This window comes from Pezoporus wallicus, unplaced genomic scaffold (genome assembly GCF_028554395.1).
Source record: "Pezoporus wallicus isolate ANWC-B61680 ecotype Strahan unplaced genomic scaffold, APGP_CSIRO_Pwel_v1 contig_5787, whole genome shotgun sequence".
NCBI lineage: Eukaryota > Metazoa > Chordata > Aves > Psittaciformes > Psittacidae > Pezoporus > Pezoporus wallicus.
The window spans coordinates 2307231-2325534 of record NW_026637253.1 but is presented as its reverse complement, the minus strand read 5'-3'; the positions used below and the strand labels follow the sequence as shown (position 1 = coordinate 2325534).

The window sequence follows — 18304 nt, the reverse complement described above, 5'->3', positions numbered from 1 at the left end:
TAGTGAAGGCTTAATTGTATTAGTTCTCATACACTGTAATATGTCTAAATGTCATCTTTTATCTAGAGCTGTATGTATGTGTTTAGTCTGGTTGACCTTCTCGTTCTTTTGTGGCTGTGTTAGTTTTCTACCTTGTGTTCAATCTTTGCTGGCATGATGCATGGTGTGCACTGTCTCTTAAGATAAAAAATGCTCCATTGAAATAGCATTAGATATTAACTTGGTTATGAGAACTTGGATCATTCAACAAATGTCTTACAATTTTTTTTAATGCGTTCTGTTTATCCTTCTGATAATAGAATGTGGCATTATTGGAAGAGGAAGCTGATATTAACCAGCTGACAGATTACTTCTCATATGAACATTTTTATGTTATCTATTGCAAATTTTGGGAGCTGGATACAGACCATGACCTCTATATCGACCGGAAGGATTTAGCTCGACATAATGATCATGGTATGACAAATGAAGCACCTTTGTTTATATGTATTAAATAACCTGTAAACTTTCAGCTGAGGAAGTGGTTAACTGCCAAAGCTGATGTTCGTGAGTCCAGTATAGCTGATCCTGCTGACTCAGTGAAATAAAGCAGAACAAGTAATCTATGACACTGCTCTGTGTCTTACAATACTAAATCTGAGGAAAATTCTGAATTTGAATTCTAATCTTGGCGAAGAAGTAGAGAAAAAAATCATTGTCTTGATATATTATTAATAGCTGTATTTGGCAGTTTGGGGTTACCTAGGAAACAATCCATTTTACCAGTATTGTTCAAGAATGTGGCTCTTATGACAAGGAATGAAAAGAGTAGAAAAAGGCAAATACATTCAGTTATTCTGCTTATTTTAAAGTTTTGCCAACTCAGTTGCAGTACATCTTGGTTTAATACTATTTAGCAGCTTCACATTTTCTTCATTCTCCCTATCCAATGACTGTGATTTCATAGTCTTGCATACTTGTACCTTGCATGGAACTGTTGGGATTTTTTTGGTTGGCTGGTGGGTTTTTTTAAAGCTTTGTGTCCATTATTATCTTAAAAGTGTACCCTTCACAACTGGAATACTTAAACACAAAATTTTTCTGGTCTGTTATCCCACATTAAAAAGAATAACAACAAATCTGACTGCTCCTGAACCTTGCCCGCTGAAGTCTGACTACACTTTAGGACACTGAAGAAAGAAAACTTCTTTCATTTGAGTGATTGCTCTACTGAGTTAGTATGCTATGGAAGGGAAGCTGAACTGATGCAGTGCTACTTGTGATTTAGTTTTGCATCCTTTAAACCATAGAATACTTGTTAAAGCTTGACAGCTGCTGCTTAATGCGAACTAGACTAAAGAAGAGCATATAATGGATATGATAACCCAACTTTAGTTTTAAACTTCAAGTGTGGGGTTTTTTTGGCATGTCAACAGTAGATAATCTGGTTTTATCAATTCCTTCCTTTTGTACTGTCACTGATCTAAAATTAGGCTAGATGAAACGCTTATATGGAGTAAGAAAATCTTCAAGTATGTAACTGTTGTTAAGGCTGAGCAACTTCAGTGTTTCAAAAGTAGATAGGAAGAAGGAGCAGCACTTACGTCTGAAAAATTGGCTGTCCTACAGTTCTGGGGATAAATGCTAAGTGGGGACTAGCATCCTTACTGGAATAATACAGTGATAGCCTTACCAGTAGTACATAAAGCAGATGAACTATTTGAACGGTTAACGACCTGCTTCAATTTTCAGTATTTCTACAATGCTAAAAAAATATTTCAAAGCTGGAATAATAAGTAATTCTCTTTCTGTGAGAGTGCTGCTTTGAGTACCATCCACAAATTCTTCAGGATAAATCGAATATCCTTTATAGAGGTAGTGCTCAGTTAAGACATGTCTCTGAAATCCCTGAAATGGTTTCAAAATAGAAGCATGGATCAGAACCATGTCAGAAATAGACCCATGTGAGAATCGGTTAGGTATGCTCATTATGTATGAATGTGCCAGTTCTATTGTGGCTCTTTGCCAAGGTCATATAAATGTAATGGCACTGGAAAACATGACTGACTTGTCAAAGAACTGGTAAATGCTGTTGTATTAATCAGCCAATTTTGTCACTTTTATTACACTACTATTTCTGTATCAAGTCTGGATCAAAACTGATTGGTTCTGTCTTTGCTTCGGAGATTTTGTATTGAGGGATCCTCTCCAAGAGGACTTAAAGGGATTAATGAGCACTACACTTGATCTTTCTCACAGATGTGTCTAAGAGGATTCCAGTAACCTTTTCAACTAGACAACACAAAGCAAAAATGACCTGTATATAACTGACATGATTTTAAACCTTTTTTCACAGCAATTTCAAATAGGATGATAGAGCGCATCTTCTCAGGAGCAGTAACAAGGTATTTATTTTGTATGCTGATTTAAATCCAATTTAATGTTTGCTTGTTAAATAGTGTGACATTCCCAGAAAAAGAATACCTTTCCCTTGAAATGGAACTGTGATTTTTCAAGATTTAGCACTGTGGTAGTACTGGAGTGCTCTTGAAACCTTTGGCATAGTCCAAGTTCTTTACTCTCCTTTTGTTATCCATATGAACATTGCCATTGAATGTTGTACAGTTTAGCAGGGATGGGAATGAGGAAGGGAGGAGATGTAGGCATTGTTGCTTTTCCATCCTTCAAATCTGTGAAATTTTCAAATGGAACTGAGCTTTTCAGTACTACTTGAAATGCTTACTGCATCAAATAAGCAAATAAAGTTTCAAAAATGGCCCCCATTTCTGACAGTCATTCTTCATTTTTTCCCACTTGGATTGACTTCCTCTTGTGTATTTATGACATGTTTAGTCATTTTTGAAACATTTTGCTAACACAACATTCACAGATAGAAAGCAACTGAAAAATAAAGCACAAATGAGGGAAATGACACTTGGCAGGTATATGTCTAGAGCTTACTCCTTTTTTGGGGGGATGGGGTGAAGACAAACATGCACCATATTTTTCTAGACATCATGAGGAAATAAAATTGTTTTTAGGAATGAAATATATTATATTTAGCAATTGCCAACCTGTTTTACTAAACAGGTTAGCCACGTGTCGTCAGAACTTACTTGGGTGCTGTGCTCTGTGGTGTGGAAGTATAAAGAGACAATTACATTCTTGCCATGAACACTTCCTAAATGTCTCTTCTGTTAAAAACTTCTGCTATTTAGATTTCTCTTCTATTAACAACTAAGCAGTGGTATTCCTGCCCAGGAAGGAAAGTTCTAAGTCCTTCTGGAAACGTATTGCCTTCCTATTCCACCTGCTCCCTTCTTTACCCTTACTAGTAGAAACAGAACACAGCACACAAGCTCTTATCCTGAATGTCTGTGACAAGTCACCTTACAAAGAGTGCATCATTTAGGAGTAAATAAACTGTTAATAGAACCAAGGAAAATAATCATAGATTTTGGTTAGTAAAAACTAGGTGTTTTAAAATAAATTTTCTCTCCTTTTTTCCTCACTGGCTTTCAAGAGGTAGAAAAGCCCAAAAAGATGGGAAAATTAGCTACGCTGACTTTGTCTGGTTTTTAATATCTGAAGAGGACAAGAAGACACCAACTAGGTAAGACTGAATTTGTATTTTAACAGAAATAAAGACTGACTTTATTGAATGGTTTTCCAGACCTTAAATGGGGACCACTAATGCTCAGCTAGAAATCTAATGGAAGAAGCTAAACTATAAAAACACCATGTGCTTTGGGTGACCTTGCTTGAGCCAAGAGGTTGGACTGGAAGACCCCCAGTGTCCCCCTGGACTTTCTATGTAAAACCACATTTTAGTCCTCTCCTCCTACTCAGTTAACAAGCGTGTTTTCCCATGCAAAAATGTATGTCATGGGAAATACCAGTATCTCTTACCACAGTAGATGGCGTTTATTAACTTTATGTGGCATTATGGAACGTGGTCTTATTTCTAGTTTTGCATCTGTGAATAGCATAGCCTTTAAAACAGGCAACATAAATTTGTAACTAATGAAATTTTGTAATAAGTTTGTGTAAACAGTTCTTTGCTATTACTGAATTTCAGCATTGAATACTGGTTTCGCTGCATGGATCTTGATGGGGATGGTGCTTTGTCTATGTATGAATTAGAGTATTTTTATGAAGAACAGTGTGAAAAATTAGATAACATGGCCATAGAACCTCTGCCATTTGAAGACTGCTTGTGCCAGATGCTGGATCTTGTGAAGCCACAATATGAAGGTAATAAAATCCTTTTCCATCTGTAAGTTCTGTTTCTCTGGGTTAGGGTTTAGTGCACCCTTAAGAAAACTCAGTTGGTCGTACAAAGAATACTCCTCTAGGTTGCCTTTTCCCTAAAGTCTGTTAGAGCTTATTGATCAACTGGTCTTCCAACAGTAGGCAAGCATTCATTTTCATACTAAAATCTAATATGCTGCTTTAAAATTTCTTCTAGGCTTTTATTTTGGACTTGTAGCCATGTTTGGTCTTAAATGAAATCTTGTCATAATGTGGATGAGTGATGCTCTGAAGAGCAACTCTTGACTGTTCCATTTGTTTGCCTGTTACTAGTTCCAGTACTCATTTAATTGAGATTTCTTCAGAAGGAACAGGGTTTTTTCTGTCTCTGTAGAGACATGGCATGATGCTCACTTCATATTTGCCCTTCTGAGCTGCTCATTACTAAAAATATTTTTGCATGTCTTGCTAAACACATTGCTGTGGTGTTGGAAGAGTGCTGCATGTTCATGGCCTCTCTCTCTGTACTGTTCCCGATATGTCTCAGGTTGTAGCCATGATGGATTAGTCTTCAGGGATTTGTATCTAAACTTATTATCTCAACACTTGACCACAGTTGGCCTTAATAGCTCTTATTATGGCTGTACTTTCTAATGTGAAATTCAGTGTGTAAAAGAACTTGGAATCCTTGTAGAAACTCTGCATTACAATAAATTTAGAGCTTGCCTATTTGCTCTAAGTATTTGATAGGAGTAGCAACCTCTAATGCATAAACTAACATCTGCTGGTTTTCATTGTAAAAGAAAATTATTGACCATCTTCTTTAATGCTTTTATTTAGCAAATGTGATGTTCTGCTAGTGTTCCACATTTAGATACTTGGAGATGAAGCACTGAAGTTTTTCTACTTGAATGTCGTGTTACCTTGGCTGAGTGTTGAGTAGGGTGGTTCTGTTTACTGTCTGTACAGTTATAGTTAGAAAATCAAATAATAATGGTCTTGCTTATTGCCCACCTTTCTAGTATTAAGAATATTTAAATTACATGAAACTTTATTTTGAAAAGGCAGTTGTCTTATTGAGACATGGGGTGGGGGGTGTTTGCATGCTAAGGGAATTGAGAGAGCTCAAAACTAGAACATAAAGTTTTGTATTCTTATTTAAACCAAGTTAAATGGAGTTGGTAGGTGAAAACACTTTTCTAAAACTTTTTATAGGTTATAAAACCTATACATGAAAAAAGGAGTATTAAGTATATTTTGGCTGGAAGCTTAATCCTGGATAGTGATGGAATGAAGTCTTAGACCAACATTGTATAATGGTTATGGAGTGGGAAGCACTTAAGGTGAAATGAAGCAAGCTCTGAGGAACACATCTGCGTTACAGGGTTGCCTCCTGAACTCAGGGGTTCCCTCCCAGTCTTGTACATTATGCTTCTAAAAGGCAGGCATTTTCAGTAGTGTTTCTGTTCTGCACATCAAATGGGACAAGATAGATGTGTCTCTCCTATATCATGAAGATGATAAAAGGAGGCTGTGAAACACAGCCAAGATGAGTTATTTAGGGCAACAAGAATGAAAACCAATTGTGAAGGGTTGATGTTGGGTTTTTTGTTGGTGGTTTTGATTTATTTTTGATTATTTTTTTTTTAAAAAACTGAGTGATGTTTAAAAGGTGGATTAGGAGACAAACTTCAGTTGTTTTCCCAAAACAAAAGCTAGCAGCATAAAACGACATTTCATTCAAGAGGTTTGAAACAAAAGAAGGTACTTTCATACAGTTATGGCTAAACTGTGATACACTTTGCTGCAGGATGCTCTGTGTACCCAAAAGCAAATTCTTTAATTTTTGGAGACCTGAATTATCTCCATTTCAATCTTTTTTTTGGTTTTGGTTTTTTTTTTGGGGGGGGGGGGGTATTGGTTTTGTTGGTTTTTTTTTCTTTGCTGGTCTTTGAGAGACAAGAGCAGGCATCTACATTAGTAGGCATCAACACAAGTGTTAGATGCTTGAGCTCCCATTGCAGTAAATGGAAACTGGAGCACAAATCAGCAAACCAAATATAGGCGTCTAACTTAAATTGGGAGCTTATATAACTAGGATTCAAACCATTTGCTTGGTTGTGGAGAGTTGCTGCCACTTGAGATGGCCCAACACATCAGACATCTGTGTGGTTCTGACAGATACAACACAGGTGCCATGAGGGATTTGTGTCGTTCTGGAGCATCAGCTGTAAGCTACACAGAATACCTTAAGGCACTTCACATGGCAGCAGATGTAAGCGTGGCAACCATTTCCAAGTGGGATTCAGCTTTTGCTTCCTCCCTTGTCATTGAGTTATACTTTATTAGAGGCTGGGATAGTCTGCTGAGGAAATACTGTTCTAAGTCTGGTGTTCATTGAACTCTTCCATAACATCTGCTACTAGTCACTCTTTGACTGACAACGGAAGATTGGCCATATTTCGGGTGAATCAATAAAGGGGAGTTTTAAGGATAGTCACCTGTCTTTCCCCTGTATATCTGGTATTTTTCGGTCTTTCTGCTGAAGCTTAACATTCAGCTTTGAAATAATGTTTCTGAGACACCTGACAAATACTTCTAACACTAACACATCCATTGATTTGAGTCTTTAAAGTAGCACTTCAAAAACAACCACCAAACAAACCAAACACATCTGAGCATTTAGCTTTCCTCTCAAACAGTAAATATTGATCAGGCTGGACAAATGTGACAAACTAGGCTCTATGAAAAACTCATCTGTATGAAGCATAGTCACATGCTGTCATCTGTCATACATTTTTCTTTTCAAGTCAGGGAATAGAAAGGACCATTGCCAGAGGATATTCCTCTGGCACTATCCAAGTGCTACCCAGGCACTTCCTGGGAAGAAATAGCAAGCTCATGGAGACTTCCTTATCTTGCAGAAGCTTAGGCAACTGTCTTAAATGATTTTTAGTAGCTGGGCAAGGTAGACTGCATCTCACTCCAACATATTGAAGACAGTAGGATAAAGCTAAAGCAAGTAACTAATCTGAAATATTTAAAAGCTTTGTCCACTTTGAAGGACACATCTCTAGATGTGTCATCTGTTCCCTTCCATCCCATTGCATTTAGCATCAGTGACAAATGCTCTTGAGCATAATGACAACTTAACTTTTGAATAACATTCCTCCACTTTTTGAGAAAGGATAATTTCAGCTCTTAATATCTTTTCTCATAATCTTTACAGGAAAAATTACTCTACATGACTTAAAGCGATGCAAGTTGACAAACGTGTTTTTTGACACTTTTTTCAACATCGAAAAATACCTTGACCATGAACAGAAGGATCAGTTTTCCATGTTGCGGGTGAGTATGAAGCTTTAAAAGTCCTTAGCTACATGCTTAACAATGAATGAGTTTTTGTATAACTTGTGATGTGCTTGTTTAGGATGGTGAAGGGGAAAGCCAAGAGGTCTCTGACTGGGAGAAGTATGCTGCTGAAGAGTATGATATCTTGGTAGCAGAAGAGGCAGCAAGTGACCAGTGGAATGATGGGTAAGAATGTAGCAGGAGGGTTGGTGGGAATCCTCTCTGCTAATGTAGAGCCTAACCATCACTATTGTCCTTGATGCTATTTTTGTAAAATGTTGCTGTTTGTCATGTTCAGCTCTGTGCTCAGTGAGGGAGGAAGAACCTTTCCTGTAACTCAAATATTTACTTGAGAGTTTTAGGCTTTTCTCCCTCTTCTGTTGGTCTGTTTATCAAACAACTGTCATGCATCTCCACCTTCCTCGTGTAAAACGCTGCTGCTGTTGCAATTGTCTAGAATTTGAGTGGTGAGCCCATTTTGCCAATTTTCAGAAACAAAGTTGTGAAATTTGAATGACTTTTTGACTAAATAGGTCTCAGGTTCACCTAAGAGTTGACAGTTAAATGCAGGTTTCCTGGATTCCATTAAGATGCTTTAATTCTGTCTTGCAGCTCTTAAAGTCTCTTACAGCTTTGCTGTGGAACACCCTGAGAACTAGTTCTTCTGTCAGTTAAGATATGTTGAGGGTTTGGATGTATGCTCTGTGCTCTGCAAAAGCTAATCCTTAGTTTAGATTGCCAAGGAAGGATTTCAGCTGTTCCTCTGGCATTCAGTCCTGAGACTGCATGCAGTATCACTGGCAACTGAAACTCACTGGAGGCAAAATACCCTTTGAACATAAGTAGTAAGGGACCTGCATGTCAGGAAGTGAGGTTACTCTGCAGCTCTGATTAAGGGTTTGAAACTGCTGGGCTGTTGTTGGCAAGTGTAGTTTTGTAAAGGTCTAAGATAATGTTTAGGCACAATTTCACTCGCAAGTGTGGATGGGATATAAAGAGCCTCAAGGTGCTTTTACTCAGATTGAGTCATGAACTTGTTGCCTGCAGCTGTTTCTCTGAGCTAAGTCTGTGATAATCAATTATTTCACTTTTATGTGGTTATTGTTTAGACTGAATTATTTTGTGTTTAGGTATTTCTCACACCCCAGGCACCCCAAGATGTCTGCTCTTGGTGAAGATAAAAGCTGCACAGTTTACAGTCAGTATTCTTAGGGTCAGGTCATTACGTTTGCATTAAGAATGTATGCAAGGTGTACCAGAAACTGTGGTTCTGTGGCTTTACACGGAAAGTGGACAAAATTGAAACTAACATACAAAGTGCTTCTCAAGTTAAACTTTATAAAAAAAGTTAAAATTTACCTTCAATATTCAGTTTTCAGTAGGCTTCTAAGAGGACTGGAACACCTAGTTTTCAGGTACTTCCATGAAGTTTGTTCTTCCCCTGGTATGGGCACAGCTTCAGTAATACAGAGAATACATTAAAGGTATTAAAGTAGAATTCTAATAACCCTAAAACTTGATAAAGTACACCTTCATTGTGTAAATGCACTCCTTAAGGAAAACCAGTGTGTTAGCGTAAGGGTAATGTAGGGAGTATGCTGGGGTATGGATGATAAAACATATAGTGTGAAACATCCAGTTCTTATTTATATGAGCCTGGTGTTTGTCAGCTCAAGTGGCTCTCCACCTGTAGGTTGTCTCTGCTTCTGGCATTAGCAGATTTGTCACAGATCTTATAGGGAAAAAACTGACAATTAAGAGGAACGCTGTGTGTGTCCTGTGGAAGCACAGCCTCCAAAACCATGCTTTTTATTTAGTTACTTTCTACGTCCCTTGTTGGGTTCGATGCGTAAGCCATAGCTTAACTGTTGACTTTCTGCACAGATGATAAAAGCTCTTATCCCAGTGTTCCTTAAATTTTGCTGCTTTTGTTTCTTTGGGGCATAGATGGTAATGCCTGTTGTCTCCATTAACTACTACTTTGTAATGGGTCAAAGCATTTCAAGTATCATGCACACAACCATACGGAGGATTCGTTCAAGGCCAGGCTGGATGGGGCTTTGGAGCAAAACTTATTATGAGCATTTTAAGTTTGTGTTGTACCAAAACTCCCTTAAAATCCCTTCCTGCACGGAAGGGTTGCAATGCCTGCCCGAGCTGAAGTGACTGCTTCACAATCCAGTGTGAATTTTTCATCTTCTTCCTGCAAGTGCCTTGCCACTGTTCTGACTTTTAGTTGGTTCCTGACACAGGCACTCCTTCATTTTCTCTTTGCCTGCTCCCAGGTATGAAGCAGGACTCAATCCTGCAGACCACCAGAAGGCCAGTGTCCTCAAGTACCAAATGGAAAAAAGACCGTTTTTTGACATGCCTTCCCATCTGGCTGATGTAGATTTGGATGACTACGACTACGAAGAGGACTTTGAGTAGCAGTTACTCATGGTCAGCACATGCAGAAGAGAAGGGACAGTCTGCAGCAGGTCTGCTACATGCCTGTATGTTCAGTGGGGTTTGTTGCCAGGGAGTCAGCTTAGTTTTGTGCTAAAAATATTTAGTCACTACCTTTTAAATAAAAGAAGTGCATTTGTATGGAATGATGATTTTTTTTTATTTATTCAATAGCTTATAGTTTGTAAAATAGATTTAAAGTATTTATTTACAGATGTTGTGTAATTCCTTTTGGAAAGAATAACAATATTTGACTTTAGAGACAAGTAGTCTACTGTTTTTAAGAGAACTCTCTAACTCTCAAAGTTGATGTGTGGTGCACTGACCATCTCCATCCTGCTCCCGTCCTGGTGTGGGATGTGAGGAGACCATTGCCACCAGGCCTGCACTGCAGGTGGCCCCGGGGCAAGGAGGAGGCAGGACTGTGAGCATGCAACTCGGCTCCCACTTACAAGCAGAGTCTGACCTGGCAAGCTGAGCATCTTGGTGCACGACAAGGAAAGCAAATGCCTAAGACACAAGTTGCTTCTCTTCTCTGTGTGGTCCTTGTTTACCCCAACTCTAATTCTGCTTGCCCTTTTAAACTTCAGTCTTTTCATTGATGTTCGTTACGAAAGGATTATTTAATGATGAAGTCTGTTTCATACTTGATCTAAAATGAGTGTGTTCATTCATGGAGAAAGGAACCAATTTTTTTAAAATCCTTTGTATAAATGTTACTTGATCAGTGATGTGCACTAATTTGTTGTGGGCATTCAGCGCTTTTGTCTGTCCCCCCCTTTCAGTTGTTTGCTATTGACACATTCCATGGATATTCATCAGTGTCACAGCAGCTTGAAATTGTTGCCTCACTCTTACTGTTAAACAGATTTTGTTGGGGAAAAAAAGAAGAAAAATGTACAAAAAGATGTAAGTTATTTTTTGGTTGCAGTGTAGATCTGTTGCAATGTTTAAAAATCATGTTTGTATTTTCAAATAAAGATTTTCATATATGTAATTTAATGGTTGTAGTTATTATGTTGACCTGCATACAATTAACGTCTCACTGTTTAAGAAATAGTTAAGACACAAAGGGTTACATGTATGTAGTTGGCTGGAAAATTACACCAGGCTAAGTCTTCCTCACCCAAAAGGTTTTTGCTGAGCAGCTGGATATGGTACAGAGATATCTGCTCCACTCAACTCATCACATTGTCTGATGTAGACACTTAGCAACTGGTGTCTTAAATAATGAAACTCACAGCTAATGTCTGTTAGCGAACCTTACCAGAGGGAAATTGTAGAATCAGCTAGGTTGGAAAACACCTCTAGAATCACCAAGTACAACCTTTACCCCAGAACTGTCAAGACCACCACTAAACCATGTCACTGAACTCAAGATACTTCTAACACTGTGCAAAGGATTCTTAAAAAGAAAACCAGGGGTAATTATTCCAGTTTAATGGTAACTTGTCAATGTCAAATCTCTCCAGGGTTGGTCAAGTACTCTTCACTGCTTGCCTGCGGTTTGGGGTTTTTAACAGAAAGTCACAGACAGCATTTGTGTTAAGCTCTGTTCCCCAGTGTGCTGTGGGCAAGAGTGACCAACTGATTTCCAGAAGCTGATCTTGAACTTCTGTTGCTGTTCTGGAGGTATCGGGGCTGCTGCTCTTCCCTACTCAAAACCCTTGAGTTGGACTTGCCCTGCTGAGAAATGGTCTTCTAAATGAGCACTGTACAGCCTCATCTGACTGTGACACTTCTCCGTTGCACAGAGCTGTGGTACAGGGTAGATCTCTGCTGCAGAGCCTGTAGCTGCTGCTGTGTTTAACAAAGTGACTGCTAAATCCTGCTCTCTGTTGTATTTGTGATAACCAAGCTCTTTTTTTTCCTAAAGCATATGCGCAGACCAGACCCAGTGGAACAAATCATGGTGTTACCATGGCAGTGCCTTTTCTTGAAACAGGTGAAGGATAAAGATGACTATGCCTCTCCAGGAAGGGCAATTCCCATCCCTCATCTTTGGTTACAAGAATGAAAGCATCTGCATGCTTGATGTGTCCCCAGGTATAACTGTGTGCTTAATCCATCTGTATTCTGCCCACCTGTAAATGCTCAGGCCTCAATCCAGAGATTAAGATGGGGAAGAGAAACATCACTATCACATTCCTGGTTTAGGTCAGGGGGAAGGAATTGCAGGGGAGCCAAGAACAAGGTGATGTGTGTGAAATCAGCACCATGTTGTGCAGTGCCACCTCTCCCTGATGTTCACCTACTGCATGCTTAACTAACCGTGCAAAAATGAACCCTCATGGTTTTACCACTGCCACTTCAGGACAGCTGATAACCACCAGGAGCCATTCATGGCTTTCACTCCCCTGTCCATGAGAGCTCCCATCTCAGTCTGCTTAGTAACAGGGTACACCAGAAGGCCTGCAGCACTGCTGCTGTTCTTCCTCCAGGCTCAGTGGGGGAATAGAACTGGCACATTCAGTACTAATGGCTGGCAATAATTCTGTCATTTATTTTACAGTTACAATCCAAATATATATACATATATATTTAAAAAAAGAAAAAGCTGATTGGATTAATGCAATGTACAATTCCATGGAGTGGTGACAAAGGGGCAGTCAGCACTCCCTAGCCTACTGCCCCTGAAACACTCTTGCATGAAGATCATTGTCAAATCATCACTGAAAAACTCTGTTTGAAGGACCATATTTACAGGCTATTTACATTGTTTTTTCAGGCTTTATATTTCTCAAGTAAATACCACATGATCACTCTGAACGATTTCTTCCAGAGGAAAATACTTGATTAACTGGCCTGCTGTTTCTTTGTTTGTTACTTAGAAGCCTTGATGCAAACCTCCTGGGAACATGTCCCAGTCTCCACAGACCACCACCACCACCACCACTGGAATTTAGAAATACTTTCAGGTGATTCGATCCAGGTTTTCCATCGCACAAGCAGGAAATAGCACATACAGGTCACCTGCTGTCACCCAGCAGGTTATAGTGCTCGCAGTGGGGCAGGCTCCTTTTTTCCCAGCGTCATGTAGGAGGAAACAACTAGATGTCCATCTTGGCTATCTCAAATGGCAATGAATATACTGTCAGAATGCTGCCACTGAACTGGTTTGAGCAAGTTTGCCTCACCTAGTTTATACAGCCTTTGACTCAATACCCTGATTCTAAGCTTTAGGTTGGGAGTTTCTCCAGGGCAGCGTCAGGGACCAAGATGCAGCTGAGCAATGAATGATGTTCATAACACCCGCAACCCTCATAGGTGCAACAGCCAAATTGGTAACACCCACATACAGCAACATGGAGAAACCAACCACAGTGCCAGCACCAGCTTCTGAAGGGAGCCCACAGGCAGTGATTTGGGTTGACACACGTCTCCTGCTGCCTTGGTCAATGCTATCACAACCCCATTTTCAGTTAAACAGTTTGCAGAAAGCAATGGTAGCGTGTTCTCCACTCCCATTTATCCTCTCAGTGTCTTAACTGTCCTATACCAGAAGAAAAAAGAAAGAAGATTAAACCAATCTCATACTGTGAATAAAAAAATCACATAAGAGAACATAAGGAATCAAAGTATGCAGCATCAAACCTCCTAGCAGCTTGGCCAGAGCAAGGTCTTGGAAAGCATTATGTTTGGCTTCCACAAAAGGAAATAAGCATTTCTATACCACAAGGCGTGCAGAAAAGGCATTAGAGAGAAAGGCCACATACTGGATAAGTATTACATTTTCTGCATGGCTCCAATCTCGGGCCATGGATTAAAATTCTTTTATTACCTATCTTCAATAGGAGCTGCTCCAAGCAGTCCAAACAAACAGTCTACATTTTAACAGGCATATGACTGAAAAAGTCCCTTTTTTCCTTCTAGTCCTCTCTAAACAAAACCCCCACCATTCAAATACAAAAAGGAACCATTTGCTCATCTTCACAGGAAAAACTCATTTACAAACTCCTTGAATAGTGGCTGTTATATTCCAGGTAACCAGAGTCACTGGAAACCAAGGGGTTGCTGACTCAGGGCAAAACCTGTCTGCAAGACACCGGGTGTACATTCCATGAGAAGTTCAGAGAGCAAGGGGACATACAGGAGAGAAACCTAAAGGAACCGCTCAGCCCCTCGCAAAGGTTGACACAGCAAAGCCTTAGAGGATGGGAGGACTTCGAGTAGCTGCAGCACAGGAAATTTCAGGGCCTCTTTACCCCCGCCTCCCTTTCACCATAGTCACTGCTACAAGACTCCTGGTGTACAACACCATGTTTGAGTCCCTGCAACCCCTTGGTCCAAAGGGAAGCTGCAAGTACCCATTCCAGGGCTGAGCTCAGACCCAGGCAGACAGCTGCAGTCTTGCCAAACTTTTCTGTGACCCCAAAGGCAATCAGTGCCCACCAGACAACCCCCCAGGCTGCGCTGGCTGCCTCTCCAAGCCCACAAGGTTCCACGTGCTTCCCTTCAAATCCGCAGCTGGTCTGGGGACAATTCCAGCCTTGACTGGAAAAGGGCAAGAAACAAGGGAGGCTCCAGCAAGAGCCTTGAGCTGAACAGTGATCAGACACATTCCAACTGCTTCAATCTAAAGAGCACAATGCAAACACCTGCAGACGTTCCCTGCAGGCCATGCAGCCGTGCCATCTCCATAATGTGTCAGTAGCATGAAGCAACTGCAGCAAATGGCTCTTAATCAAGAAACTTCAAAGTATGGGTAAAGAGGAAACCAGATCCTCCTCTTAATGCATCTTAAGCTGGAGCTCAGTGTGCTGAAGGATGTCTAGATGCTACAGTAAGAATTGCCTTAAAAATGCAGATAAGCTGAAGAAGGAGACTGCAGCTAAGAAGGAGACTGCAGCTGCAGCTGGAAAGGGAAGAGGGGAAAATCCCTTTTCTCACCCCCAAAGGGGCCACAAAAGTGCTGCTAGATGGGTATTCATGAGACTCTGAACTCACATTCACCCATCTCAACCACAGCTGTCCTCAGAGATGGAAAAATCAAGCTGAAATTACCTGGTCTGCACCAACCACATCAACATCGACATCTTCAGCTGTGTCCTCTGCTTGACCCTCCTCTGAGACCTCTTCTGTCTTAATCTCATCTTTGCTGGGGGGAAAAAAAAAAAACCAAGTCTTGACAAACTTGCTAACAGAGGCTGCACATTGCACAAGTGTGCTTAAGGCAGAGTAGTTCACATATGAAGATGTGCTGCCAAGATATTCATGTTAAGGTAGGCCAAAGTTTCTGGCCCAGTATTCCCCAAGTACGAAAGAGGTCATGCTCCGAGGAATTGCCAATAAAGCAGTTCAGAAACAAAACATTCATTTAAACAGGGGCTACCTTCTTCATGTTTAATACATTTTTGTTCTATTTTGTGTTCATGAGGTCCATTCAACAAGTGTCCCAAAAACTGGAAAAGCATGTGTCTTCCTGGGATTTGTATTTTGTCTTGTAACCTAACATGGGAAATGACATCTAACATCTCAATAAGTGAAGAGTATTGAAGCAAAATACCCCAACTGAGCATTCTGAGTACTTTAGAGAGTTCAAAAGTAGACTCCAGACTCCCTAATCCTGCAATACCTGTCTTTCACCCAAGTTCTGTGAGGTTTTAACAGCATTCAGACATGCACATCTAGAAGAAAGTCACCAGTTACACAGCGGTTGCCAGCAGATCTGCAGACACAAAAATCCTCTTTCATTTCCAGAGATGCAGAAAACACTCATTGTGCAGCTGCAGCAAACAGCCAGGGAGTAACCAACACCACAGGCCTCTAACTAGGGACAGAGACAGAGAACGGGACAGGGAGCCTTCCTCCTCCCTTGCCTTTTTTTTCCTTCACACTCGATATTGTCCAAAAACGTTCGGAAGCCCCGGGGGACAATCAGGCTAAAGCAGTAAATGTAAATACTGGACTGAGGAAACAAAAACCCCAACCTGTCTGTGGGACACAGCCCGTAAGACAGACAGGAGGGACACACACCCTGAAAGCATTACAAAGAGCAGAAGCAGAGGTGGATAGAGACCCCAAGTGTCAGTACAAGTGAAGGTGCTTTTAAGACATAACAGTCTCACCAGTATCTTCCACGCAGTCCTCCTGGACAGAGGAATGGCAAGTGTTCCTGCAAGTGCACCTCTTGGGATTTCAACCTCTTCCTGCTCTTGCCGGCTGCAGAGGCAAGCTGGGAAGCACAATGTGGTTCTGGAGCTTTCCTTGTGGCCTCAGTCTGGCTGGTTTCAGGCAAAGACCCTGTAACAGACAGTGAAGAGACTCGTGCTTCAGCCTCCCCTCAGAGGACTCAAGACGGATCTTTCCAACATGCTCCCCACAGCAGTGAAGCAATTGGGCCAGGCTCAAAGGGAGACCTGGAGCAAAGCATTTGCTTCTAAAGGAGCCAGCTAAAAGCCACAAACAAGATAATCCATTTATTTTGCCCACTGGTCATTTTTGCAATCTAGAGGTATGATCTCGGCCCCAGTCCGTAAGTGCTATCAGTATTGTTGAGTTTATATAACCCTCCAGAAAAGAGGGCCTTTGGGACACATAGGAACAAGCCTGATGAAGGCAAGTCACTGAAAAGAACATTTCTGAGAAAGGATGAGAAAGAAACTAAAAGATGCTCTGGGAAAATTGTCCGTCCTCCACACAAAACTGCATGTGTCTACAGCACTTTGCATTTTTACTGGCAATTGTTTCCATAATGGCTTTACTGCATTTAAACAAGTCCCTTCATACCCATGCAGTGAATACCTCATTATGGATTGGAAGTCCATGAGAGCTGCTAAAGCCTGGATGCAGCCCACCTAACTGTAACTCTTTAAGTTAGGAGTATAATTTTACAGGTTCCCTAGAAATTCAAGGACCCTAGCAGATGATTTGGCTCAGATCATCTGGGCTAATGTTCTGAATCAACTTCTAGAAATACATCTCCTGTCTCAATTATCTACAGGGCCTAAAGCAACAACGCTCTTAACAATTAAAAGCAATGAACCAAGTCTCAACAGCACAGACAAATGCCAGAGCTCAGTACAGAGAATTCATCCAGAACAGGTTGCCCAGAGAAGTTGTGGCTACCCATCAAAGGAAGTGTACAAGGCCAGGTTGGATGGGGCTTTGGTCTAGTAGTAGGGGTTTGGAACTAGATGGTCCCTTCTAACCCAAACCATTCTGTGATTCTATGATTACCTGAATTTGGCTCACTCAAAGTCTCCAGACCAACCTTACTGCTATTGAGTGATGATAAGACCTTTAACAGCAACACAGCTGAAGGCAAAAACCACAGTTCAAACTGTAAAGTCCACAACTTCCAGCACACTGCGGCACTGCTAATGCAAAGCATGAAGTGCATTTTAGCTGGGACAGTGCAAATACAGCTGGTCCAGAACAGGGAAGCTTTCATACCATTAGACAATTTCCTTTTAAAAGAAGATGTCTTAGATGTGCCCACAGGGGACCACTCTCCTGAACTGCCAAGCACAGAGCTCTCCTCATCTTCATTTGCCAATAATGAGTTCCTGTACCAAATCAACGGCTGCCATTCGTCTCCTTTGCAAGGCAGTGGTTCTGCTACGTACCTCTGTAAGTAAGCATACCTGGAGGAAACCAAAAACAAGCATAAGAAAACTCAGTACCTTTCCCCTCAATATTTAGGAAGTAATTGCTAGAAAGGCATTTTCCCTCTGCTCTCCAAAGGTGCAGACAGAAGTGTCAGAGAAAAAGAAAGGGCATTCCTTTTCTCAGAAATATCGGACATCTCTGAAATATCTGAATATTTAAATAGCAGATGCCTTCAAAGCTAAAAGGGTGCTTGAATGTAAGCATTAGAAACAATACTAGATCCACAGGAATCACAGAATTACATCAGTCACTAGAATGCATTGCCTGTGCGGGAAAAGTCACTGTCAGTTGCTGCTGCCAAGAGCAGTTTCAACAGAGCAGAACTCTGCAAGGATGCACCTCTTGTCCTGGTGGCCCTTTTCTGTGTCACAGACTGCAATGCAAGAGATCCCAGATGAGAGATGCTCCCTGTGGTTCAACAGGATAGCGCATTGGGAAATGGGGGATTTATGCCATGAGTGCCTGTTTTGTCAAAACTAAAAACAAGAACAACCAATTAAGCCACTTTTCTATAGTACCATCTCAAATTCAATCCAATTCTCTCAGGTTACAAATAAAATGTCAAGTGTCTGAAAGATGCAGCTAATAGCTCTACAATTACAACACACAGGGTGTGGGAAACATTGGTTCAAATCCCTGTTCTGCCTGATCCAATCTGGAAGCT

The 18304-nt window shown here is 40.8% G+C and overlaps 2 protein-coding genes across 7 annotated transcripts in view; one reads left to right on the top strand and one right to left on the bottom strand.

The window, feature by feature from the left end:
• Positions 1–11026, top strand: part of PPP2R3B (protein phosphatase 2 regulatory subunit B''beta) — a 46663-nt gene extending 35637 nt beyond the window's left edge. For both annotated transcript variants that reach the window (XM_057404518.1, XM_057404519.1), the window contains exons 7-13: positions 300–456; positions 2336–2384; positions 3503–3592; positions 4058–4233; positions 7460–7578; positions 7661–7767; positions 9867–11026. In XM_057404518.1, the coding sequence (XP_057260501.1) occupies positions 300–456; positions 2336–2384; positions 3503–3592; positions 4058–4233; positions 7460–7578; positions 7661–7767; positions 9867–10011 (843 nt within the window). In that variant the 3' untranslated portion in view covers positions 10012–11026. The remainder of the gene's footprint in view (positions 1–299; positions 457–2335; positions 2385–3502; positions 3593–4057; positions 4234–7459; positions 7579–7660; positions 7768–9866) is intronic.
• Positions 11027–13054: 2028 nt separating this feature from the next.
• Positions 13055–18304, bottom strand: part of LOC130596658 (cohesin subunit SA-2-like) — a 57294-nt gene continuing 52044 nt past the window's right edge. For 3 of the 5 annotated variants that reach the window (XM_057404514.1, XM_057404516.1, XM_057404515.1), the window contains 4 exons: positions 17425–17615; positions 16098–16272; positions 15034–15127; positions 13055–13522 (listed from right to left, as the gene is read on the bottom strand). In XM_057404514.1, the coding sequence (XP_057260497.1) occupies positions 13514–13522; positions 15034–15127; positions 16098–16272; positions 17425–17615 (469 nt within the window). In that variant the 3' untranslated portion in view covers positions 13055–13513. Of the gene's footprint in view, positions 13523–15033; positions 15128–16097; positions 16273–17424; positions 17616–18304 lie in introns of those variants that run through there. The other 2 variants (XM_057404517.1, XR_008971576.1) reach the window with 2 other exon arrangements.